The sequence below is a fragment of the Mycosarcoma maydis genome, chromosome 23 (genome assembly GCF_000328475.2).
Source record: "Mycosarcoma maydis chromosome 23, whole genome shotgun sequence".
Classification (NCBI taxonomy): domain Eukaryota; kingdom Fungi; phylum Basidiomycota; class Ustilaginomycetes; order Ustilaginales; genus Mycosarcoma; species Mycosarcoma maydis.
The window spans coordinates 89,850-109,870 of NC_026500.1; the positions used below are offsets into that span (position 1 = coordinate 89,850).

At 54.1% G+C, this 20,021-nt stretch overlaps 9 protein-coding genes across 9 annotated transcripts; 3 read left to right on the top strand and 6 right to left on the bottom strand.

Moving 5' to 3' along the window:
- Positions 1–54: 54 nt before the first annotated feature.
- UMAG_06385 (uncharacterized protein) lies at positions 55–1,842 on the bottom strand (the record flags this gene model as incomplete). Its single annotated transcript, XM_011394370.1, has 1 exon — positions 55–1,842. One exon carries the CDS (start codon positions 1,840–1,842, stop codon positions 55–57), a length of 1,788 nt encoding a protein of 595 aa, XP_011392672.1.
- A 1,999-nt stretch (positions 1,843–3,841) lies between these two features.
- On the top strand, positions 3,842–5,719 carry UMAG_06386 (putative branch point bridging protein; the record flags this gene model as incomplete). The annotated part of the gene is made up of 1 exon (XM_011394371.1): positions 3,842–5,719. One exon carries the CDS (start codon positions 3,842–3,844, stop codon positions 5,717–5,719), a length of 1,878 nt encoding a protein of 625 aa, XP_011392673.1.
- Positions 5,720–5,946: 227 nt separating this feature from the next.
- Positions 5,947–6,869, bottom strand: UMAG_06387 (chromatin modification protein; the record flags this gene model as incomplete). Its single annotated transcript, XM_011394372.1, has 2 exons — positions 5,947–6,447; positions 6,549–6,869. 2 exons carry the CDS (start codon positions 6,867–6,869, stop codon positions 5,947–5,949), a joined length of 822 nt encoding a protein of 273 aa, XP_011392674.1.
- Positions 6,870–7,887: 1,018 nt separating this feature from the next.
- UMAG_06388 (mitochondrial 37S ribosomal protein uS14m) lies at positions 7,888–8,277 on the bottom strand (the record flags this gene model as incomplete). The annotated part of the gene is made up of 2 exons (XM_011394373.1): positions 7,888–7,950; positions 8,029–8,277. The coding sequence occupies 2 exons, from the start codon at positions 8,275–8,277 to the stop codon at positions 7,888–7,890; spliced, it is 312 nt and encodes a 103-aa protein (XP_011392675.1).
- A 564-nt stretch (positions 8,278–8,841) lies between these two features.
- On the top strand, positions 8,842–9,966 carry UMAG_06389 (uncharacterized protein; the record flags this gene model as incomplete). Its single annotated transcript, XM_011394374.1, has 1 exon — positions 8,842–9,966. The coding sequence occupies one exon, from the start codon at positions 8,842–8,844 to the stop codon at positions 9,964–9,966; it is 1,125 nt and encodes a 374-aa protein (XP_011392676.1).
- Positions 9,967–11,481: 1,515 nt separating this feature from the next.
- Positions 11,482–11,931, bottom strand: UMAG_06390 (uncharacterized protein; the record flags this gene model as incomplete). Its single annotated transcript, XM_011394375.1, has 1 exon — positions 11,482–11,931. The coding sequence occupies one exon, from the start codon at positions 11,929–11,931 to the stop codon at positions 11,482–11,484; it is 450 nt and encodes a 149-aa protein (XP_011392677.1).
- Positions 11,932–12,180: 249 nt separating this feature from the next.
- On the top strand, positions 12,181–14,130 carry UMAG_06391 (uncharacterized protein; the record flags this gene model as incomplete). Its single annotated transcript, XM_011394376.1, has 1 exon — positions 12,181–14,130. The coding sequence occupies one exon, from the start codon at positions 12,181–12,183 to the stop codon at positions 14,128–14,130; it is 1,950 nt and encodes a 649-aa protein (XP_011392678.1).
- Positions 14,131–14,362: 232 nt separating this feature from the next.
- On the bottom strand, positions 14,363–16,234 carry UMAG_11005 (uncharacterized protein; the record flags this gene model as incomplete). The annotated part of the gene is made up of 1 exon (XM_011394441.1): positions 14,363–16,234. The coding sequence occupies one exon, from the start codon at positions 16,232–16,234 to the stop codon at positions 14,363–14,365; it is 1,872 nt and encodes a 623-aa protein (XP_011392743.1).
- A 2,447-nt stretch (positions 16,235–18,681) lies between these two features.
- On the bottom strand, positions 18,682–19,200 carry UMAG_06393 (uncharacterized protein; the record flags this gene model as incomplete). The annotated part of the gene is made up of 1 exon (XM_011394377.1): positions 18,682–19,200. One exon carries the CDS (start codon positions 19,198–19,200, stop codon positions 18,682–18,684), a length of 519 nt encoding a protein of 172 aa, XP_011392679.1.
- Between the last annotated feature and the right edge of the window lie 821 nt (positions 19,201–20,021).

Genomic DNA, 20,021 nt, shown 5'->3' on the forward strand with positions numbered 1-20,021 from the left:
AAGAAAACGTGAGATTAGACTGCGACCGTGGCGTCAACATACGACCTCCTTTCACTAGCAGACAGGCATAAAGCTGTTGCTGGTGCCAACACCGCTTCCTACGCCACCCCAGAAGCTGCTCTGTGGAGCCACGTCCTTCTTGGTGTTAGCTCGTAGCAACGACGGTCGAGGGCTCTGCGACCTCGGCGAACCGGGAGCCACCGACGTGGGTGTAGCTGGCCTCGACGACGACAAAGTGCAAGCGTCGGCAGCGCCAAAGTTGAGCACCGCACCAGGCGTCAAAGGCATGGCCTCCTGCGTGGGGCTGGCACGACCCGAGCCAAAGCCAGACGTGCCAATGTTGGCAGTAGGAGCAGCAGCAACCGACGTGCCAGTCATGCTCTGCAGCGCCTCGAGAATCTTGCCAACATCCTGGCTCGAAATGGTGCGCGCCTTGATCGTCTTGACTTCATCCTTGAGCGCCTTGTTCTCCACCGAGAGCTGCGAGATCTGCTGACGAAGTCCCTCGATCAGCGTGTCACGGTCCGCGATCTGGTCCTCGAGCTGTCCAATGTACTCCTTTCTGCGCGTACGAAAGTTGCGAGCCGAGATCTTGTTGCGCAGCTGGCGCTTCTCCTTGCTGCTCAGCTTCTTGTACACTTCAGGATCAGGCTTGAGGTAGTTCATGTCACCGACAGCCATGGGGATGGTGCTCAGAGGTCTGCAAGCCAACTTGGACGAGGGCGACGTGTGACGGGAACGGTTCTGCTTGTCTTCGTCGTCGTCGTCGTCATCCTCCGACATGCCGTCCTCAGACATGGGAGCAGCCGAGTCCGTCTGCTTGACCGAGAGCTGGTTGGGCGAAAGCGTCACGGACTGGTTCTGAGACGCCATGGCGTTGACGTTGGATAGATCCGAGGGGCTGATTGAGGCGAGCGGCATGGAAAAACGAGTGCTGTTGCCGCCGATTGGGGCGTTCTCGACGACGTGCGGGTCGATAGTGGCCGATTCATAGTGGGTGGTACGGAAGGGCGAGTCGCGGAAGAAGCTGAGCAAAGCGTCCGAGTTGTCTTCAAACTTGATCGGCTGCGAACTCGAGGTGTGCGATGGAACTTCGAGAAGTGAACAGCTGGGCTCGCCAAAGACGCTCGAAAAGTCGACGAGAGCATCGTCTTCGGTGATGTTGTTGAGCATACGAGGCGTAGCGACAGGCGAAAAGCTACGACAGGACAGCGCAGGTGACTCGGCAGGAACGAGCTCAGGCGGGCTGAGTCCAGGTGGATTATCCGTGTCGTGCGCAGTGGTGGAGCTGGTAGCGACGACAGGCGCAGACACTGTGACGGCGGACTTTGGTTGCGGAGGAGGAGGACGTGCGACGGCAGCGACAGTGACCTGCGAAGTGGAGGTGTGGGGCTGTTGCGCAGGCGAAGGCGCCAACGCCAACGCCGATGCAGCAGCTGGACGCGCAGACGACGACGGAGCGTGTGGTGTAGCAGCAGCGGGTGCAGGTGCGGGTGCGGTGGCGGTGCTCTTGTTCTTGAAGAGGCTGTCAAAGTGGTTGCGAACGTAGCGGTTGAGGAGCGCCTCGCTGGGCTCGGTGCCTGCCTTGCGGAGCTCAACAGCAAGATAGTAGCGGAAAAAGGTCTCGGGAGAAGAGCCAGGAGGAGGCGGAGGCTGGCTCTCGTCGAGGCCAACCTTGCGCATGTTAAAGGCAGCAGCGGGCGTAGAGCCAGCGGAAGGAGAGGGTGCGGCTGCGTTGGAGATGGTACGAGTGCGAGGCTGGAGTTGAGGCGAAGAAGGCATCTTGACAATGTCGTCAAAGCCGTTGAAGCTCGAGTTGCGAGCAATCTGAGTAGCAGCCATGGTGAAGTCTTCCACTCTCAAGCCGGCGAGGCTGTCTTTGAGCGGGGTTGGTGTTGTGTGCAGGGTCTAGACAGAAGCTGACGTAGTGGGTGGTGATTGCAGCCTGGAAGCGTCGTAGAAGAGCACGAGAGCAATGGCGGTGCAGAAGCGTGATAGAACAGCAGTGTTAGGTGTAGAAGTGTTTTGATGATAGAAAGCGTTGTTGCATACACGTGTGTGGTAGTGAGTGCTGGTGATGGCGATGACTTGTAACAATGGTGATGATGGTCTTGAAGCAAAAGAGAAGAGAGATAGTGATGAGCAACTTAGGGGGCAATGCGCGAACCGTGCTGAGTGTGGAAAGAGAGAGAGGGAGGGAGAGAGAGAGTGTGTGTGTGTGTTTGTATCAATTTCGCTATCAGGGCGGCAACTAGCGGCTTGCGCGAGACTGGTGACTGTGTGAGGGCGCTGAGTCGATAATGCCTGTTCGGAGCTAAGTTCAGTTGAAGTCGAGACGCGATTCTGTGATTCTTGCCACTTTGGCAGTTTCCAGCAAGAGAGTTGCGAGTGTGAATGAGTGATCTTTGGTAAGGAGATCCCACTCGCTCCACTATGCCAAACGGCACGGCACAGTACAGCACAGCACAGCACGATACACTCTTCCGCAGTCATTTCAGTCACATTCACGATTGATTATAACATAGTTTGGCAAGATTATACCTTTTTGGAAATTGTGACATGCGAATTATGGAATAAATAAAATAATACAATACCTCCTCACCTTTTACGGATTCACGTTGTGATTATTGTGAATGACTTGTGGACTTGAATTCGAAACTCGCACTCACGACTCACAAATTCCTGCTGTTTGCTCGCCTTCACTCTGGCACTCACGACTCACAGACCACTGGCGTCAAGTCGCCCTTGATTCTCGGTTCGCCACGACAGGAGCTTGACCAACTCGCAGCCTGGATGGACACAGGGCTTCTCTTTCAAACACGAAAGGCACGAGTTGGGACAATTGGGACAACGCCTAGGGTCCTCTTGCTTGTCAGCTGCGTCCGCGGAGGACCCCTCGGGTGTCGGCTTTTCGCTCGTGCTGCTCCCTTTTCTAGATCCAGCGAAAACGTTAGGAAGACGGTGGAAGCCCAAAGATTGGAGGCAACCTTGAGCGTCCTTCTTTTCAGCATCATCAGCCAATCGTGAATCAGAATGTTGTATGAGCCCCATCATCGCCTGAAGCGTGGAGCCATTACGCGGATAAATGGTGGCGCCATTCGTGGTTCATTCACAAGGCTGGTCATGCAAGGGTGAGCGCATCATCACCATTCGTGATTCACATTCGTGATTCAGATTCGTGATTGTGATTCGACACGTAAGCTTGCCTTGCCGTGTGTGCACAGTCACGAGAGTTGAAGATTACAACCCAAGTCCGATTGATTGTCTAGACACCCTTTTGGTATAGTCGTGAGTTGGTAACCCTCAACAACGAGTTGTCCACTCACGACTGTTGTCAAGATGGGGATGTTACGTCGAATCTGCGCTATTCACTTGCTTGACTGTTTCTTTAAGAATTCGTGATTCGCAGATCACTCTGTGACTCTCGCGTCAAATCCCCCGATCGCCCGATGCAAGCTGAAGGAGACTATTTTCCCTGTCATGTTTTTCGCGTCCGATTCACGAGTATTCGTGATTTGCGCTTGCGGAAGGGTCGATGGATTCGTATTCGTAAATTCACTCAGTCAATCACGAATCGTGAATCGACGTTGGCCAAACGACACACAACAAAGCGGAATTCATCGCTAGCGTCTGCTATCCACTCGAACACTACCATCTAACAGCTGTCTCGCATTGTCCAGCTTCGCAAGATTCGTCACGCGCTTCATTTACTTTGACACACTTCTCAAGACGACGATTTCAAGACGACGATAACGATACCTATTTCGACGCTCATCCAGTCTGACTTGCCATCTTCACGCGCTCACCATTCTGCAACACTAGCCGCACTGCGACCATCAATATGTCGTGGAGGAGCAATGCGCAACGCACTGGTATGAATGCCCAGCCGCTTCAGGGCGCAAGGCGCTGGGGCGGCGCAGGAGGCGCAGGCGAAGGTCCGTCCAGTTCCGGTTCGCCGCCTTCCAGCTACCACCAACCATCCCACCCTTACCAGTCTTCCTACTCGCACCAATCACAGCCTTACAATGCAGCACCAGCACCACCGACATCCTCCTCCTCGTCATCCTCGAATCCAAGAGATGCTGCGCTAGCTGCTGCAGCCGCCGTCGCTGCAAGCATTGGCATCAAGCGCGATCGCGATCGCAGTTCGGATGCACCTGGCTCCAATTCCTATGCGGCTCCCTCCTTGCTTACTTCAGCAAGCACAGCAGACGGGTCAGGCGCAGACGCTGGTCCTCGCAAGCGCAAATCTCGATGGGGCGACGCCAACGACAAGATCACCATCCCCACCGCTATTGGCGCAAACGTCTCTGCTCAAGAACTCGACAAGTACGCCATCCAGGTGCGCCTCGATGAGATCTCGCGTAAGCTACGATCTGGCGACTTTGTTCCACCAGATCGCGAGCGTTCGCCATCTCCTCCTCCCACCTACGACAACCAAGGCCGTCGTACCAACACGCGCGAAGTACGTTACCGCAAGAAACTTGAAGATGAGCGCGTCGCTCTCGTCGACCGCCAACTCAAGCTCGATCCCAACTTCCGTCCTCCCTCCGACTACCACGCCATCAAACGTAACCAACGTCCCACCGAAAAAGTGTACCTACCCATCAAAGAGTTCCCCGAAATCAAATTCTTCGGCTTGCTCGTCGGGCCAAGAGGAAACACGCTCAAGACCATGGAACGCCAGAGCGGTGCCAAGATCTCTATCCGTGGCAAAGGCTCCGTCAAGACAGGCAAAGGAAAAATGGACGCCGACGAAGACGAGGAAGAGATGCACTGCGTCGTCACCGCCGACGACGAAGCTTCCGTCAAGAAATGCATCAAACTCATCAACCAGGTCATTGAAACCGCCGCTTCCACCCCCGAGGGTGAGAACGATCACAAGAGGAATCAGCTTCGTGAACTCGCCGCTCTCAACGGTACTCTGCGCGACGACGAGAATCAGCTCTGCAAAAACTGCGGTAACAAGGGTCATCGTGCATTCGAGTGTCCTGAACAACGCAATTGGACAGCTCACATCATATGTCATCGTTGCGGAGGTCAGGGTCATCTCGCGCGCGATTGCACACAGGGTCGAGCGGGAGCTTTCAACGGTGCTCCTCCTGGAGCTGCAGGCACTGGCAATCGGCAATTCGACTCAGAGTATGCAAACCTGATGGCAGAGCTCGGCGAACCTGCTGCAGCGGTAGATGGTGCAGCTACAGCAGCGGGCGGAGCAGTGGGCGGAGCAGCGGTGGGACCCGATGGCAAGAAAATTCCACCCTGGCGCAACCCAGAAGTGTGGTCTCAACCTGGATTCGGCGCGCCACGTGGTGGTGATGCAGGTCGTGGTGGATGGGGACATCGTGGAGGCTACAACAACCGAGGCGACCGCGCCGGTTACAATCAACACCAACAGCAGCAGCATCCGCATGCGTACCATCAACAGCAGCAGGCATATCCAGCTTATGACCAGTCTGCGCCGACAGCTGCGCCAGGTGGTGCAGAGAACGCAGATCAACAACATCGAGACTACAGCGCCGAATGGGCAGCTTACTATGCTGCTCAAGCTGCCGCTGGTGGCGCACAAGGCGCGGATCCCAGTGCAGCAGCAGCGGGAACAACAGCAGCAGCGGAAGGTGCCGTGGACTATTCCAAAGAATGGGAAGAATACTATCGTATGCAGGCGGCTGCTGCTGCTCAGGATGGGAGTGCCTATGCGGCTGGTACTCAGGCTTGAGGAGATCGCAACGAGTGGATGTGGTCTCGCAATCTAAGTCGAGCAATTGATCATCGCGGCTTGGTTTTTCAGCTTGTGCTTGGTGGCGGGCTCAGTCTGTGTCATTTGGTCGCAGAGGGTTGGGCTTGATATGGCAAATTCGAGACTTGCGCTGTGAGTGTGAAGGATATCATACAGATCGGACTGGCGTGCTAGAATGGGTAGGAAACGAAAACACGGATTGAGTATCAATCGTACTCGTCGTCCTCATCCAGAGATCTCTTGACGCCTCTTGACGAGTCGGTATTGGGTAAGGATTGGGTGTGGGATTGACTGGACGGGTCGGCGGTATCTGGAGCCAAGTGGGTTTGCGACTGACTTGGATGAAGGGTGGTTACACTGGCATCATCGGCCGACATGTCTGCATCGTCGTTGTCATAGTCGTCTTTGTCTCGAGCGGGTCTGGCTGGATTTGAATCGAACAGGTTTGAGCCCGTGGATGCCTGTGTGTCTGCGAGCGTGGATTGACTTACCCCGCCGCCGCCAGAACCGTTGGATGTCGGGCATGCAGGGTCGAGCGGCGGTGGTGCTTGTTCGAAATCGTCAAAGTCCGCAGGAAGCGGGTTCGGCACAATGCTAAAGTTGACATTCGTAAGACAGTGTTGTGCTGCAGGCAGCCTTACGCCATGTCTATCCGAGATGGGTGGAAGCGGTATCGCGTTGACTGTGCTAGCTAGTGCGAGTAGCATCTGTTGAAACGTCGCACAAAAGATTCCATGAATCAGCTTCTACAGCACCATTGATTCCCGCGATCCGCGCTGAGAAGCTCTAGACAGCCGATCGTACTTACATCCTTCTCAGGCGGTTTGGTGAAACTGTAATTCACCCTACTCTGAATAGCCAGGTTGACATCGTCGAGCGAAAGGTTGCTGCCTGCCTGCCGAGAGTTTGCATGGTCCGAGTAGACAAGTGCATCCGAGAGCACATCGTACGTGTACCGATGTGCAAATTCGAGCAGCTGAAGAAGCACTGCCGGTTCAACATCCGACACCCCCATGGACGAGAGGATGAGTGCGATCAGTCGAGCATCGCGCGGTACAGGTCCGCGAAGTCCCGTGTCAGCATACGAGCCGGACGAGCCGTAAGACGCCGTGGCATCGTAAGTCACCATAGTTACACCGATGCTGCCCGACGCAAGCGGATCAAAGTCAACAAGATGATGACGGCGGCCAAGCTGGATGATGCTCAATCAGAAATCGTCAAGATCAAAGTGCGAATCACGAATCGTGAATGTCAACTTGGCTCGAAGCTGCACGAGGACAGGCAGAGACCCGTTTTCCGGATTCGTGATTCACGATTCACAGTTCACGATTCAGAATTCAATTTTTGAATGCAAATGTTAGACCCTTAGTATGGAGCTGCCTACGCCAAAAATATCGATTCATGATTCGTGATTCGTGATTGTGGATCGTGAATCAGCCTCGCTCACGGTTCACGATTCGTATCAACTCAACCAGAAATCACGAGGCCGCCAGCATACGCTGTTCAGACCAATCCAAGTAACAGAGCGTATCTTAGTGTGGTCAAGGAGGAGATCGACCTTGCTCAGGTACACGCGGCAGAAAAGCAAGTGCGGTCTACCGTGTTGGGCTTGCCTCTGAATCTCACGTTTTGCGTGTTTGAGTTGCAAGCCGTCCTTGGTAGATAGTTCATGGCAGAATTGAGACGGATCAAGCTGAATCAGGTCTCAGAAAATGTTAGTATCTGGCGACCAAAGACCAACACGGACGAGGCCGATAGTCATCGTTCGGTTTCGTGTGCAGATTGCCGCCCGCCCGCTGTCAGAAGCACATGCTGTAGCCTTGGAAATGGGTGCAGTCTTAGCTTCCGCTTGAACACAGCAGTGGCACGTTGTTGCTGTCAGGCCGCTGATATGCAAATACACTAGCTAAGTGATGTCAAGCTCCAGTGTCTTCCGTGCGGTGACTGTCTTGTGCAATCAGGAGGGAGCTGCCCTGTGACTGGTCGACATGCAAATGCTGCAGCCAGATGGAATTGATTGTAGAAAGGTATGTGTGTAGCCCATTCGTTCTTTACTAGTGTACTGTACATGGCTCCAAATCGTACTGACGAATGATACGATAGTGCAAGCTGGAGACTGGAAACCGGAGATTGCTTGTGGTCATCGTTCACCAGGAAGCCTTTTTAACGCCCGGCAGATCGCCAGCTAGCGCCTTCATCCTGAACTGGTACTGTTAGCATATCGAACGGAAGCATTTTGTCAGCAAGAGTTGTTGTATCATGCCTCTCGATCGTATCTGCAGACTTACCCTGCACAAGCCGAATTCCGAGATGATACCTCGACCGCGCCCTGTTTCTGTGCATCGATTTGACACGCTAACGGGTCTTGTCTTGTTGGGAAACTGGTTGAGTTGAAGTTGAGCTTGGTGTCGCACTTTTTGAGGTAGCGTAGTGTTGCGTGCAATGTATTTGAAAGCTCGACGGACGAGTTCGTTGGATTGGACCGCTTGGCGTGTTGCCATGTCGCGAAGCACTCGTGCGTTTGGTCGGACTGGCATGTTGAGTGACGTTCGCACTGGTCCGAGCTGCTTGTGACCGTTGGTCGAACCGAGTAACAGGGAGGGATGCCACCGGAGTGATAGGTGATGCAAGTGTTAGTGCTTGGGGTATGAAGTCAAGAGGCAATCGTGAGTATCTCGAATCACACGATTCGTGATTCTTCTTGAATTTGTCGGGTCCGGTGTGCGGCGCGCAAAACGTCGCAATGTTATTTTGAGCGCCCACACATAAAGGAAGAGCCCGCCTCACGGCTTTGGCTCACGCCTCCACACTCGTGACTGAGTGAGTGAAAAAGAAGAAAAGCTTCGTGCTCCACGCTTGTTTCTTTGGCTCAAAGAACTCACGCCTGGTGGAGCCTTTCGACTCGGAGAAAAGAGCGCCACTGTTGCTTTCAACCTTGAGGATTCTTTGTTAATCAACTTTACATTTGATCCTCGCATCGTGACCATTCTTGCGCTGAGGCGTATTGATAGCTAAGCTTAGGATCCACGACGGAGAGTTGAACCAGAGGCCATGCTGGCACGTGCCTGCTTGGATTTGTCTCATCATCGACGACCGGAATGATGGCACCTCCCGGCGATGCCCCGCCACCGCACAAGAAACGACGGTACGGAGAGTACGGCTTCGGAACATCAACGCAGGACGAGTCGTTCGGAGTACAATCACTTCCTGTGGGCATACTTGCGGATGACTTTTCGGGCGAGCCGGCTGATGGCCAAGAGTACCTAGCCGTGGTGCGACGCGAAGCGGCAGCTGCGCCTTGCGTGTTCTTGGCCGCGCACAATCCTTACGCTGAAACAGCAACACAAGCCTCGAGACCGATCTCAGCGCACGGAGCGTACACCGCTCATGATCCAATCTCATCGTGTGCAAATGCGGGCCAAGAAGACGATGGACTGTGCATGCCATCGACCGAATGGAAAACGACGTTCGTGCGTCAATTCAAGAATGCACGCGAAGCAATCAGCAATCCACCGCTCGAACCGGTCAGACTGACACGCGACGACCTGCCCAAGATCAGCAATACGTCTGCATGGTATGCGTGGATCCACGGCCGACCACCACCACCCACGTCGCCAGAAGAAGCGCAAAAGCAATCTGCCAAAAAGTACGAATGGAGAATTCGCGAGCCCTCGGCCAGCGTGTTGCTGCGTTTGAGCACCGAACAGATACTAGCCTTGCTCGAGGCGTTTCCCTACTGGATCGCACATCGTGTCATCATTCCGGACAGCCAGATAAAGGCGAGCGAGAGGGAGGGAGCACATGTGCTGCAGCCTCTGCATGCAAGGTGGCTATTTGCGCTCATGTTGAGGTTGGATGCGAGGTTGGTGAGTGAGGAGATTAGCACGCTCAGAACACTGGCGAGAGCGTGTATCGCTGCGATCACGCTGAGTAGGATCAGACGCAAGGCGGTACGATCGCGCACCAACAAGGCTGAGGCTGAGGCTGAGGCTGAGGCTGCGGCTGCGGCTGAGGCTGAGACCGAGACCGACGCCGAGGGCGTGACAGTGACAGTGACAGTGGCAACGCCACAGGCTGCCGATGCAGCTTCGCACCGCAATGCCGACGAGAAGCAGATGAGAAAGGACGAAGCGGGTGCCTGGATGGTAGTTGCCATTGTCGCCGGTGTCTGGGGACAATCGGATCTGTGGGACGATGCGATCGGCGATATGCGGCGTGTCACTTGACTCTGTCATCATATTCGTGATTGTAAGCTGGAGCCCAGGTTTTGGGTAGCAAACGCAATCCGAGACGCGATTCTACATTGCGTGTGGAACAAGCACAAAGTGACCAAGTGAAGGACAATCATGACCTTTCAGAAACATGAAATCATCCAAGTTAGCCCGACCAAAACACGAAAGCGAGCAACCCAAGCACGCAGCTTCGTTAGGCTGTTGCGTAACCCACACATCAGCAAAGATGTGTTAGTTCGATCGGCACTGTCAACAGAGGTGAAAAGGTAAACGATGCTTCACAATATTCACGATTTGTGATGTACGATTTACGATTCACGATTCACGATTCACGATTCACGATTCACGATTTGTAATTCCAGTGATCAATTCCAGTGATTCAAGCGTACAAGGATTCACGATTGTTGATTCGTGATTGATGCCTTTCGTGTTTGCCAAGAATCAGCGGAGTCCAAGTGGATGCCGTCAATTTGGATAGTCTTGTATTTGGCGCTTGACAGCTTTGAATTTTGTGCCAAGCCGTGCCGTGCCGTGCCGTGTGGTGTGCCGTGTGGTGTGCCGTGCTGTGCCGAGTGCGAGAATTCTTGTCTTCGGCACGGTTGGAAAAGGTTTCCCAACCCACCCTAAATGCGAATCAAAAACAATTTGTGAATAATTTACTTGTTTTTGTTGATTCGTGATTGACGGATGATGGCTTGAAAAGACAGTGGCTGACTGGCTGACGGGCTGACGGGCTGTCATTCACGGCTCTCTGACGATGGCTGATCGTCTGTATTACACTACTCGCTATACAGACTCGCTATAGTGTCGAGAGTCGCAAAGTACAAGAGAAGGATCGAGCTGCCAAGATGGATGGTAAGGCTAAGCACATTGCATATCATCTGTGGGGTGACACATGTTCATCAATAGCTTCGACCTTCGGCACGGTATGCATTCGTGATTGTTTTCAGGCGTACGTACTGCTTTCTGCTAGACTCGGCTGGCATCGAATTCTGGTGTGTTGTCATTGTGCGACACTCGTGACTGCGGTGCCAAATAGGCTTTATGCAATCGTCAATCCCTTTGATCGTTGGTCATTCGCGATTTGATTCCGCTCCGCTTTCTAGCCCAATCCAGTCACACAGGGTGAATCACGAATGGGAGCTCTGCCATCGGCTCGAATCGAATCGAGCCTGTTCTGTCTAGACGCCAGCCGCCTCGTTCCGCTTCACCGGCACAGACGCGCTATTAAGCCACGCTAGTTAGCTCGTAGTTTCCTGTCTTGCATCAGCAAGCAACGTCGCTTCTACAACACGGCAACTAAGCATACCCGAAACCAAACAGGTCGTCACATCTATGCCCTTGCCTGCACCATCATCGACTGCCGGCCCAGCCGCGCTTAGCATGTTAGCTGACTCCATCTCACCTGTCTGAGCGTACTCTTTGCGTGGCTCGTTAGCTCGTCGAATCACTCGGCATCACTTTGAGCTACTAAAGCCGAACCCCCCCGACACCAACTAAAGAGCACAGCTAAAAGCTGTTCCACCAACCGCCTCTGTTCGTGCCGTGCAAAGTCCACCTTGGGTCCACTTGCTGCTCCGTCACTGCCGCACCTTTCCTTTCTTTATCCGCATCCAAACGCCGCAAGCCGACATTCGTAATAACTTGACCCCCTTTACTGCGAATCACAGTCCAGCAAACACGACAGCGTTGCCGTACTAAGCGCTTCCAAAACCTGCCACGGCATGTGCTCATCTCCTTAGCAACCCCCGCCCGAGCCTCTTCTACTTGAGAGCTTCGCTCGTCCACGCTGATTCGGTCATGCTTCTTAACTGCATCCTCCACGGCATCTAACACGTCGACCTCGTGGGTGGTCTCCGCTCTGTCCTTGCACAGAAGCCTCGCTTTCAGCCGCACGCCAACAAGCGCCGCCGTGCCGCCGTGACATCTTACGAGCAAGTTTCGGCACTCCACAGCCATCTCTGACCCCTCATTTGAAGCTTGCGACCGATTACAAAGCCACAGCAAACGCTCGTCAAACTCGCATCTACATACACGACGATTTTTTTTCCATCATCTCAGCATCCTCTCCCATCAATGATCGTCGCCATGTTGTTATGACATTGGTTCTTCATTCTCGATCGACTGCCATACGCGTTGTTACACCATTCATCATACAAGTGATACAGCGGCCAGCGACATCTTGATCGCTAGCACTAGATCCTACACATGTCGTCAGTGGCTGCATCAACAGCGCGGTTGGCATCGCCGACGATACAGGCTTCACATTCGGCATCACCTCTTTCGGGCCAAGATGCGGTCCCATCATCACCGAGATGTGGCGCTTTGCAACTACAGCCTCTCACACCATCAGAGATCGACGCGATCAAGCTGGTTGGCGCCGAAGACTCGCGGCACTGGTCGCACACCAAAAAATGGCTCACAACCGTCATCATCTCGCTCATGGGATTCATCGCTCCGCTTGGCTCCTCTATCCTGGTGCCTGGAAATGGGTTTGTCGATACATCGTTTACCCTGCACTCGCGAACGCTGTCGCTGCTACCGGTTTCGCTGTTTGTGATTGGTCTGGGCATCGGACCATTCGTGCTGGCACCATGCTCGGAAACCGTCGGCCGACAACCGGTCTACGTCATCACGTCGCTCCTGTTCATCGTGTTCAATCTTGCTTCGGCGTTCAGCCCGAACTTTGTGGTGCTCAACGTGTTGAGGACGTTGGCAGGCGCAGCTGGAAGCACAGGACCCAGCTTGGGCGCCGGTAGCATTGGAGATATGTTTGGTCCACGTGAACGCGGTAGGGCACAGTCGCTGTATGGGTTGGGACCACTGATGGGGCCTGTATTGGGCTCCATTATCGGCTGCTTCATTGCGGCAGCAACAAGAGACTGGAGGTGGCTGCTGCACACATTGACCATCATGAGTGCCGTTGTATTTGTCGTCATCGTGCTCTTCCTCGACGAGACGTACGCACCGGTCTTGTTGAGCAAGAAACGCGACAGGGCGATCCGACAACGGCTGCTCGACATGCAACAGCAAAACGCCGTCACAGCTACCTCGATCAAGAATTCAAGCTCGGTGCAAAACCGTCTCAACTCGTTCAGGCGGCTGCTTCCCAGCAAACACATTCTGCACAAGATCGGCACTGCACAAAGTCGACCTTTCAGACTGCTGTTCACCAATCCGATCTGTGCCATTTTTTCGTACTACCTAGGATTTTGTTATGGCATCATCTACCTGTTCCTAACCCAGCACCCGCTGCTGTTTCAGACGAGGAAGGGCGAGCCTGATGCTCCACCGGAAGCTATCCTACCGACGTACAACTGGGGACTCGGCGTTTCAGGGTTGAGTTACCTCGGGTTGGGCTTGGGTTTTTTGGTGGCAGCGTTTACCAACGCCGCATTGCAGGATGAGGTCTATGCACGATTGGTGTTGGCGGATGGTAAAGTCGGGTGGTGGTTGTTGAAGCATCGAGAAGAGATGACGACGATATTGAGGGAGCGCGAGTTCGATGAGCAAGCCAGAGATGTGGAAAAGCAGGCCGCGAGTGGATCAGAGCGATTCGATATGACAACTACCACTACCAGCAGTAGGAGGAGTAAAGACGGTGTTGCTGAAGGGACGAATTCTGCGCTTGGCAATGTTACGCCAGTCGTGAACGCGGACGATGCTGTTCACACGACCACCAACCACACTGTCAGCAGCACGGACAAGAAAGGCTGGCTCGGCATGCCATCCAGCACGGACACGCCCAAGAAAGGTCGGCCCGAATACCGCCTTCCACTGTGCTTGGTCGGGATGCTGATTCTGCCCGTCGGCCTACTCGTCTTCGGCTGGAGCGCCGCCAACCAGACCCACTTCATCGTCCCGCTCATCGGCAGCTTCCTCGTTGGATGCGCCACGATTCTGTGCTTCCAGACCATCCTCGTCTACCTAGTCGACGCTTTCGTACCTTACTCAGCTTCCGCCACCGCGTGCGCGGTGCTTATCAGATCGCTCCTCGCAGCAGCTTTCCCGCTGTGTGCCGAATACATGTTCGAAGACCTCGGCTACGGATGGAGCTGCACTCTACTCGCAGCCATAGCCATGCTAGGTTTGCCCGTCCCTCTGATCCTGTACAAGTACGGAGAGCGCTTGAGAACGAGGTACAAGTTCAACGGGTAACCATGATCTTACAGCAAGGACCTATATTTTTTTGTCTTTCTTTTGTATTTGTACCTTCCGAGTTCTCACAACGCATTTGTAGGAATCACAACTTGCCATGAAATTGCCTGTGACCCGAGTTGCTATCTACCGCACCGCACACTGGCTTACGGTGTTGTCGCACGCCGAGAAAGAGAAAGAAAGAGTGGTGATAGGATTGTTGTAAAGCCAAGACAGACGTACGTGATGCGTCTCATGCACGGACACGCTTTAGCGTGTGAGCGTGAAGGGAACTGGACGACGAGGTAGAGCGACTGAGGACATGAGAGTTGCCAGAGCGCAGGGCGGCAAGGATAGCTGTGGGGATGGGGCGCAATGCCGATATGGAAGCGAGCAGAACAGAAAGCAAAGCGAGAGAGCCAGCCTGGTGCGCCGAGGCTAGCGGAATAGGGACCAAGTAGATCAATGTTGTGATACCAAGTGTAACCTGTAAAGCCACTACGCCTACCGAGATGTTGGCCAACGACAACAGTCTCGGTGGCAGAGATGGCAGGAGCGAGCAAGACGCCAAAGACGACGATTTGGCCATGTTGGCAGCAGCTGCTGCGTAAGTGCGGTTCAGACGGTGCGTTCTCCATGCGAGCAAGACGACCGTGGTGGCGGTAGTGATGGCGAGTGTACGGTGGATGAGTTGCACAGTGACCGGGTTCTGCGTGAGGTTGCGCCACACTTTGTCGGATCGATCGGCGCGTTGGGCGAAACGGTCGTCAATGAGCTCGTGCATGGGTGGTGCAATACGCCCATCGCCCATGGTGGGAAACTCGTTATAAACCAATCCCGCATCCAAGCCTGCTACCAACGCCCCGGACATGGCGGTGGTGAAGACGAGGCCAGCGACCAGTTTGGTGAGTCGAGAATGCGAACGCAGCAGCGGATGGTTGAGCGTGTTTGCGAGCTGCTCGAGCGCAGCTTGCGACCTAGCACGGACACCAGAGACGTGACCGCTCATGGTAGCCGTGTTGTAGTCGCGCTGCACTGCAAGTCCAGTGTGCAGCATGGCGAGGTACACGAGGAATGCCGTGCCCATATGCATGGCCAGTCGGAAATGCGACACTCGCGGTGTCCAGTCTGCTGCTGCTGCTGCTACCGTGGTCTGCGACGACAGAGTCGAGGTGCTCTGCTCTGCCGCAACTGTCGCATCGAATCTGATCCTGCCACCATCCGTATCCGCGGTAGAGTTCGGATGATCGTCTCTCATCACCGGTACCGAAACACTGGCCATCTTGGGCTTGTCACTGTTGCCAGCTTGTGGAGCAGTGAGACCCGACTCGACCATGAACCAACCCAGAAAGCCTTGGAAGCCTATCCCCGCTGCAATCGCCAGCAGTTTCCATCTCGTGCCAGCGGCAACCCATCTGCGTGTGACAAAGAATGCGGCAGGGAGGACAAATGCAACGCCAATGACACGACCCAACACACGATGGCCCCACTCCCACATGTAGATCGACTTGAAATCGTCGAGACTCATCTTGCTGTTGAGGAGGAGGAATTCGGGTGTCTGCTTGTACTTGTCCCATTCGGCTTGCCACTCTGGGGTGGTCATGGGTAGACGCATACCTTTGAAGCCCGGGTTCCACTCAGTGATCGAGAGACCAGATTCGGTGAGTCGCGTCAGACCACCCACAACGACGATGGCGTAGACGAGGAACGCGAGTGCATACAGGTGAAGAGCGACGATGCGTTTCGATACGAGCGGTGTCGATGAGGCTTGAGCGGTGCTGCTGCCGGGTTGCATGGATGATGCAAGCTCGGCGGCGGCTGTAGATTGAGACCGCTGTTGGCATGTGAAGCTGCTTCGAGTTGCGATGCATTTGAGGACAATCGATTCAGTCTTTGGTGATAGCGAGCGCATAGTCAGGACCGACGTTGATAGCCCAATCGATGGTCGTCGTGCAGTCGCGCTCGTCATTGAGCGATGTTTGGTCGTAGCACCAGTGGCAAACGCTATCGCCGGCAACATCAGCGCCACTCTGGGTGTCACCGCGACTACCGATGGTGCAGCCGCCGCTGCTGCCAGCCGAAGCCCTAGAAGCCTTGGCGACATGGCATGTGCTAACGCAGCCATGATCAGCTTGAACCCGACGTTGCTTCTCTGCGCCGAAATAGTCAAAGATGTGTCGTGTAGGAAGAAATCCCAAATGTTGTTCAGCTCCAACTGCAACTGGATTCATGGTTCCCTTTGCCAATTCGTGATTTGGCCGCATTGGCGGGGCTCGGCTCGAGGGGCGGAAGGGACAGGAAGCCATAATTTTGCACGGATTATCAAATCAGTTACATAAATCAGAATCGCGAATATCGCTGCCACAACGTGGCTGCTGACGGAGACCATATAAAAAAATAGAAAAAAGAAAGAGAAAAGGCACAGCCGCAGAACACGACAGCTCGAATCGTGAGTCTGAGTCTCGCGAGTGCCAATCGTGAATCGTGAGTCGTGAATCACGAATCACGAATTGCGCACTCCCTACCCAAGATGGATAACCGTTCTGGTCCGACTCGAACGACATGCAGCTCTCGTGTGCAGTGTTGCTGCCACTTGGCCGCATCGAGCCGGCACTCACTGTAGAGCATGTCGAGCTAGTATGTCAAGCCAGCTGAGCGTCGCATGTCTGGGTCCATGATTCCGCGCAGATCACCTTCCCCCGACCGACTCGCTTCCTCCCTGAAACGCCAGTACCTTTCCAGGTGGCGCACAGACTGGGTATGCTTCATAGCTACATGCACTCTCCGCCAGTCTCGCCTTCAGAGCCATAGAGCAACAAGTGTCCACGGTAGACCCCAAAGCGAAAGTGTGAATCCGAGACGCTGGCCTGCTCGCCCAAACCGCTCCTCTGCGTGTATCTCTCTCTGTAGCCCACAGACCCGCACGCATAGGCAGACGTGGCTGCAACTCTGCCGTGTTCACAGGATGCCGCTTATGGTGCATTTCCTCTGGACGGCGACTCCTCGACGAGTGCTAAACAAAGCTGCGCTACAGCGATGGCGAAGCCGAACGCGTTGTCGCGCCAGGATGGCACAGCCAACATGGGTTGCAAGAGAACTTTTCTACAATCCGTGGCTAGCCGAGGTAGAGGCCGGAACACCAGCGTCTTGGCTTGCCAGAGCGAGTAAAAAGCAGGCCTCTCGGCACAGCCTGTAAGCCTTCTGAGCGTGGAGAGACATGAGATTTGCAGCAGTTGATGTCGACGTGAAACGACAAGCAGATGAACTGAGACGTAGATGACGTTGGCAAGAGAAGCCTGCAGGCCACGCTTGCAGCTTGCGCTAGGGAACTTGGTGGCCTGAATCCAGCGACATGTATGGCGACCACGGCGTTGGTGAATACCTAGTATGGTAAGGTCGAACGAGTACAGACCACTTTGATGAAGATAGGATACGTTTTGTCGGGCGACGCTAGATGCAGACGAAACAACCGCCTGGTCGGAGGTGTTGCAAGGTGACTACACGGCGAGTTCCTACCTGCTGCAAGTTCGAGCTCGTATGCAACTGTCAAAAGCCTAGCTACTGAGCATCATTGTGACACTCTTTTGGCAGCATTAACCCGGGCATGCAAAGACCCGGATGGAGCTTCATCCACGCGCAGCCGTGTGTACCAAGTCTAGATGGAGCCATGTGTAGAGCATCGCACTGGTGGTAGTCCGAAGTATGCTTTGGTGAGGGCGATTGTGTCCAGGACGTGCAGGCTCAACTTGACGAGGCCAATGGAGTGAACGCCTCGCTAAACTCGGATGCCGAGTGCCATTCGCAAACATCTCGGTGATCATGTCTTAAGTTCAGTCTGTCTCTGTTTGTGTTGCGCCGACAGCTCGCGCGAGAGCTATACGTGCCTCTTAATACAGGCCAGAAACCATGGGCAAGGATTCGAGCCGGTTTCGCGGATGCTCGACATTGTCGCACGTCGTGTTTCAGATGATCGCATGTCGTGAAAATGACAAGCGCCAAGCCTCACTTGCATGTGCAGACACCAAGCATGCCGTAGCATACAGTACCTGTCGTTGTGTGCATATTATCCGTAACTCGGGACAGAGTAATATCCGGCTTTGGATAACTTAGCATAACTTAGAGGTGCTGTTGACCTAAAATCACTAACTTAATCGTGAATCGTGAATTTTGATTTCACTTACTTTTGTGTTGATTTTGTTCACATCGCTGACGTATGTAACATCACAGCGCACAAGGAGGCGGACAGGCGGAAGAGATCGTATTCACGATTGGCGGATAAGAAATCCAGCTTGTGTGAAGCCAGATGACAACGATTGTCCAACGAGAAGAAATCGCGGACTTGGAGGGTAAGAGGGTAATGAATCAAGTGTTGTTCCTATCCACGATTGATCCTGCTATGACCAGGGGTCGTTAAAGCTAACGCAGCAAAGCAAAGCCGGAATGCAGCACATTTAGCGCAGCAGAATCACCTGGTTCGGCATGGCACGAGAAGTGCTAAGAGCTGCACAAACGAGATGACAGCTGCGAGCTCGCTTGCGTGTGCCGAAAGACGTGATGCGGCGGCAAGCCGATTTAGTGGGTCTCGGCAGGCGCAGCGGGGGTGCTCGCGTTAGCCTGGTGCACAGTCTTTTGAGTGGTCAGGAAGACGGGTCGAATGATGCGGCTATAGACCATCTTGGCGCCCTGCGTCTGCGGAAGCATGAGCCAGACGATCGCAAGTGTCTTGATAGTGTAGTACCAGGGGATGTAGTAGAGAACAATGTTGATAAACGTTTCGAGGAAGGTAAACAGGCCAAATACGACCCAGTAGGTGAGCCACTGGATGTCGTCCTGCGGCTGCGGGCTCTCGAGCGCCTTGAGCGAAAAGTAGGCGGGCACAAAAAAGCCGAGCAGATTGGTCAAGAAGCCAGCAGCAATGTTGAAAAACACGAAAAGCGTGAAGATGCCGAAAGCACCGAGCGCAGCGTAGGCCTTGGGAACAGGCACGGTCTGCTCAAACTTCTTCAGAGCCGGGTACCTAGAAAGCTCCTTGTCGATCTGAGCGACAAAGTATTCCACCTTTTGCTGGATTTGCTGAGCTTGAGCGGCCATTTTTGACAGACTTGTTGACGCAGGGTTGGAACCTGAGAGAAGAGCTATGGTTTGCAGACGGTGTCGATCCAGGTTGAGGCCGATATGGAGAGCGGTACGAGTTTTGGAAGATGTCGAACGTGAGTGGGGATATAGATCAATGGAAATATGAGATTGAGAGCCGATAGAAGGTGGCAGTTGAGTGTGTGAGAGCGCACAGACGTAATCGCTGAATCAAGAATCGCGAATCATGAATCGTGGACATTCGTGATTCACAGTTTGTCTCACGTGTGACTGTCAACACTCACGCCTTACAAATCGTGAATGACCAGGCACGAGACAGTCACGAGTTATCGGTTCGCTTCTTCGTGCTTCGCCAAAAACTTCGGGGGTTCAACTCTCACGCCAAAGCTACGCCCCGCGCGCAGCACAATCACGAAATCTGTGAATCACGAGTCCAGCGTGAAAATTCCAGAATTCACGATTTGTCCGCACGATCGGATAATCGGCTGCCGATCGTCCGACGATGCGGCTTTGGCTGCTGCTGCACCCAACAGCCTGTTGTGGGCGAGTTGATGTTTGGCTTTTTGGTATCGTGTATGTACTACTGTATCTGGATACAACGCGCTTTGCTACGCTCATTGTCTTGGGGTAAAACTTGAACGGGCTGCGCTTATAGCAGTCAAATTTGCTGACTCAAAAGCATCAATGCGGCGAAACGTGGCTAGATATGCATTTTCAAGACAGCGCGAGAAAGTGAATGTAATCGTCGATCAGCGACCATGGTTGGCTGGCGGTCCCTGACCCAATCAACACTCGAAGCGGTCTTGCAAGACGAGGCA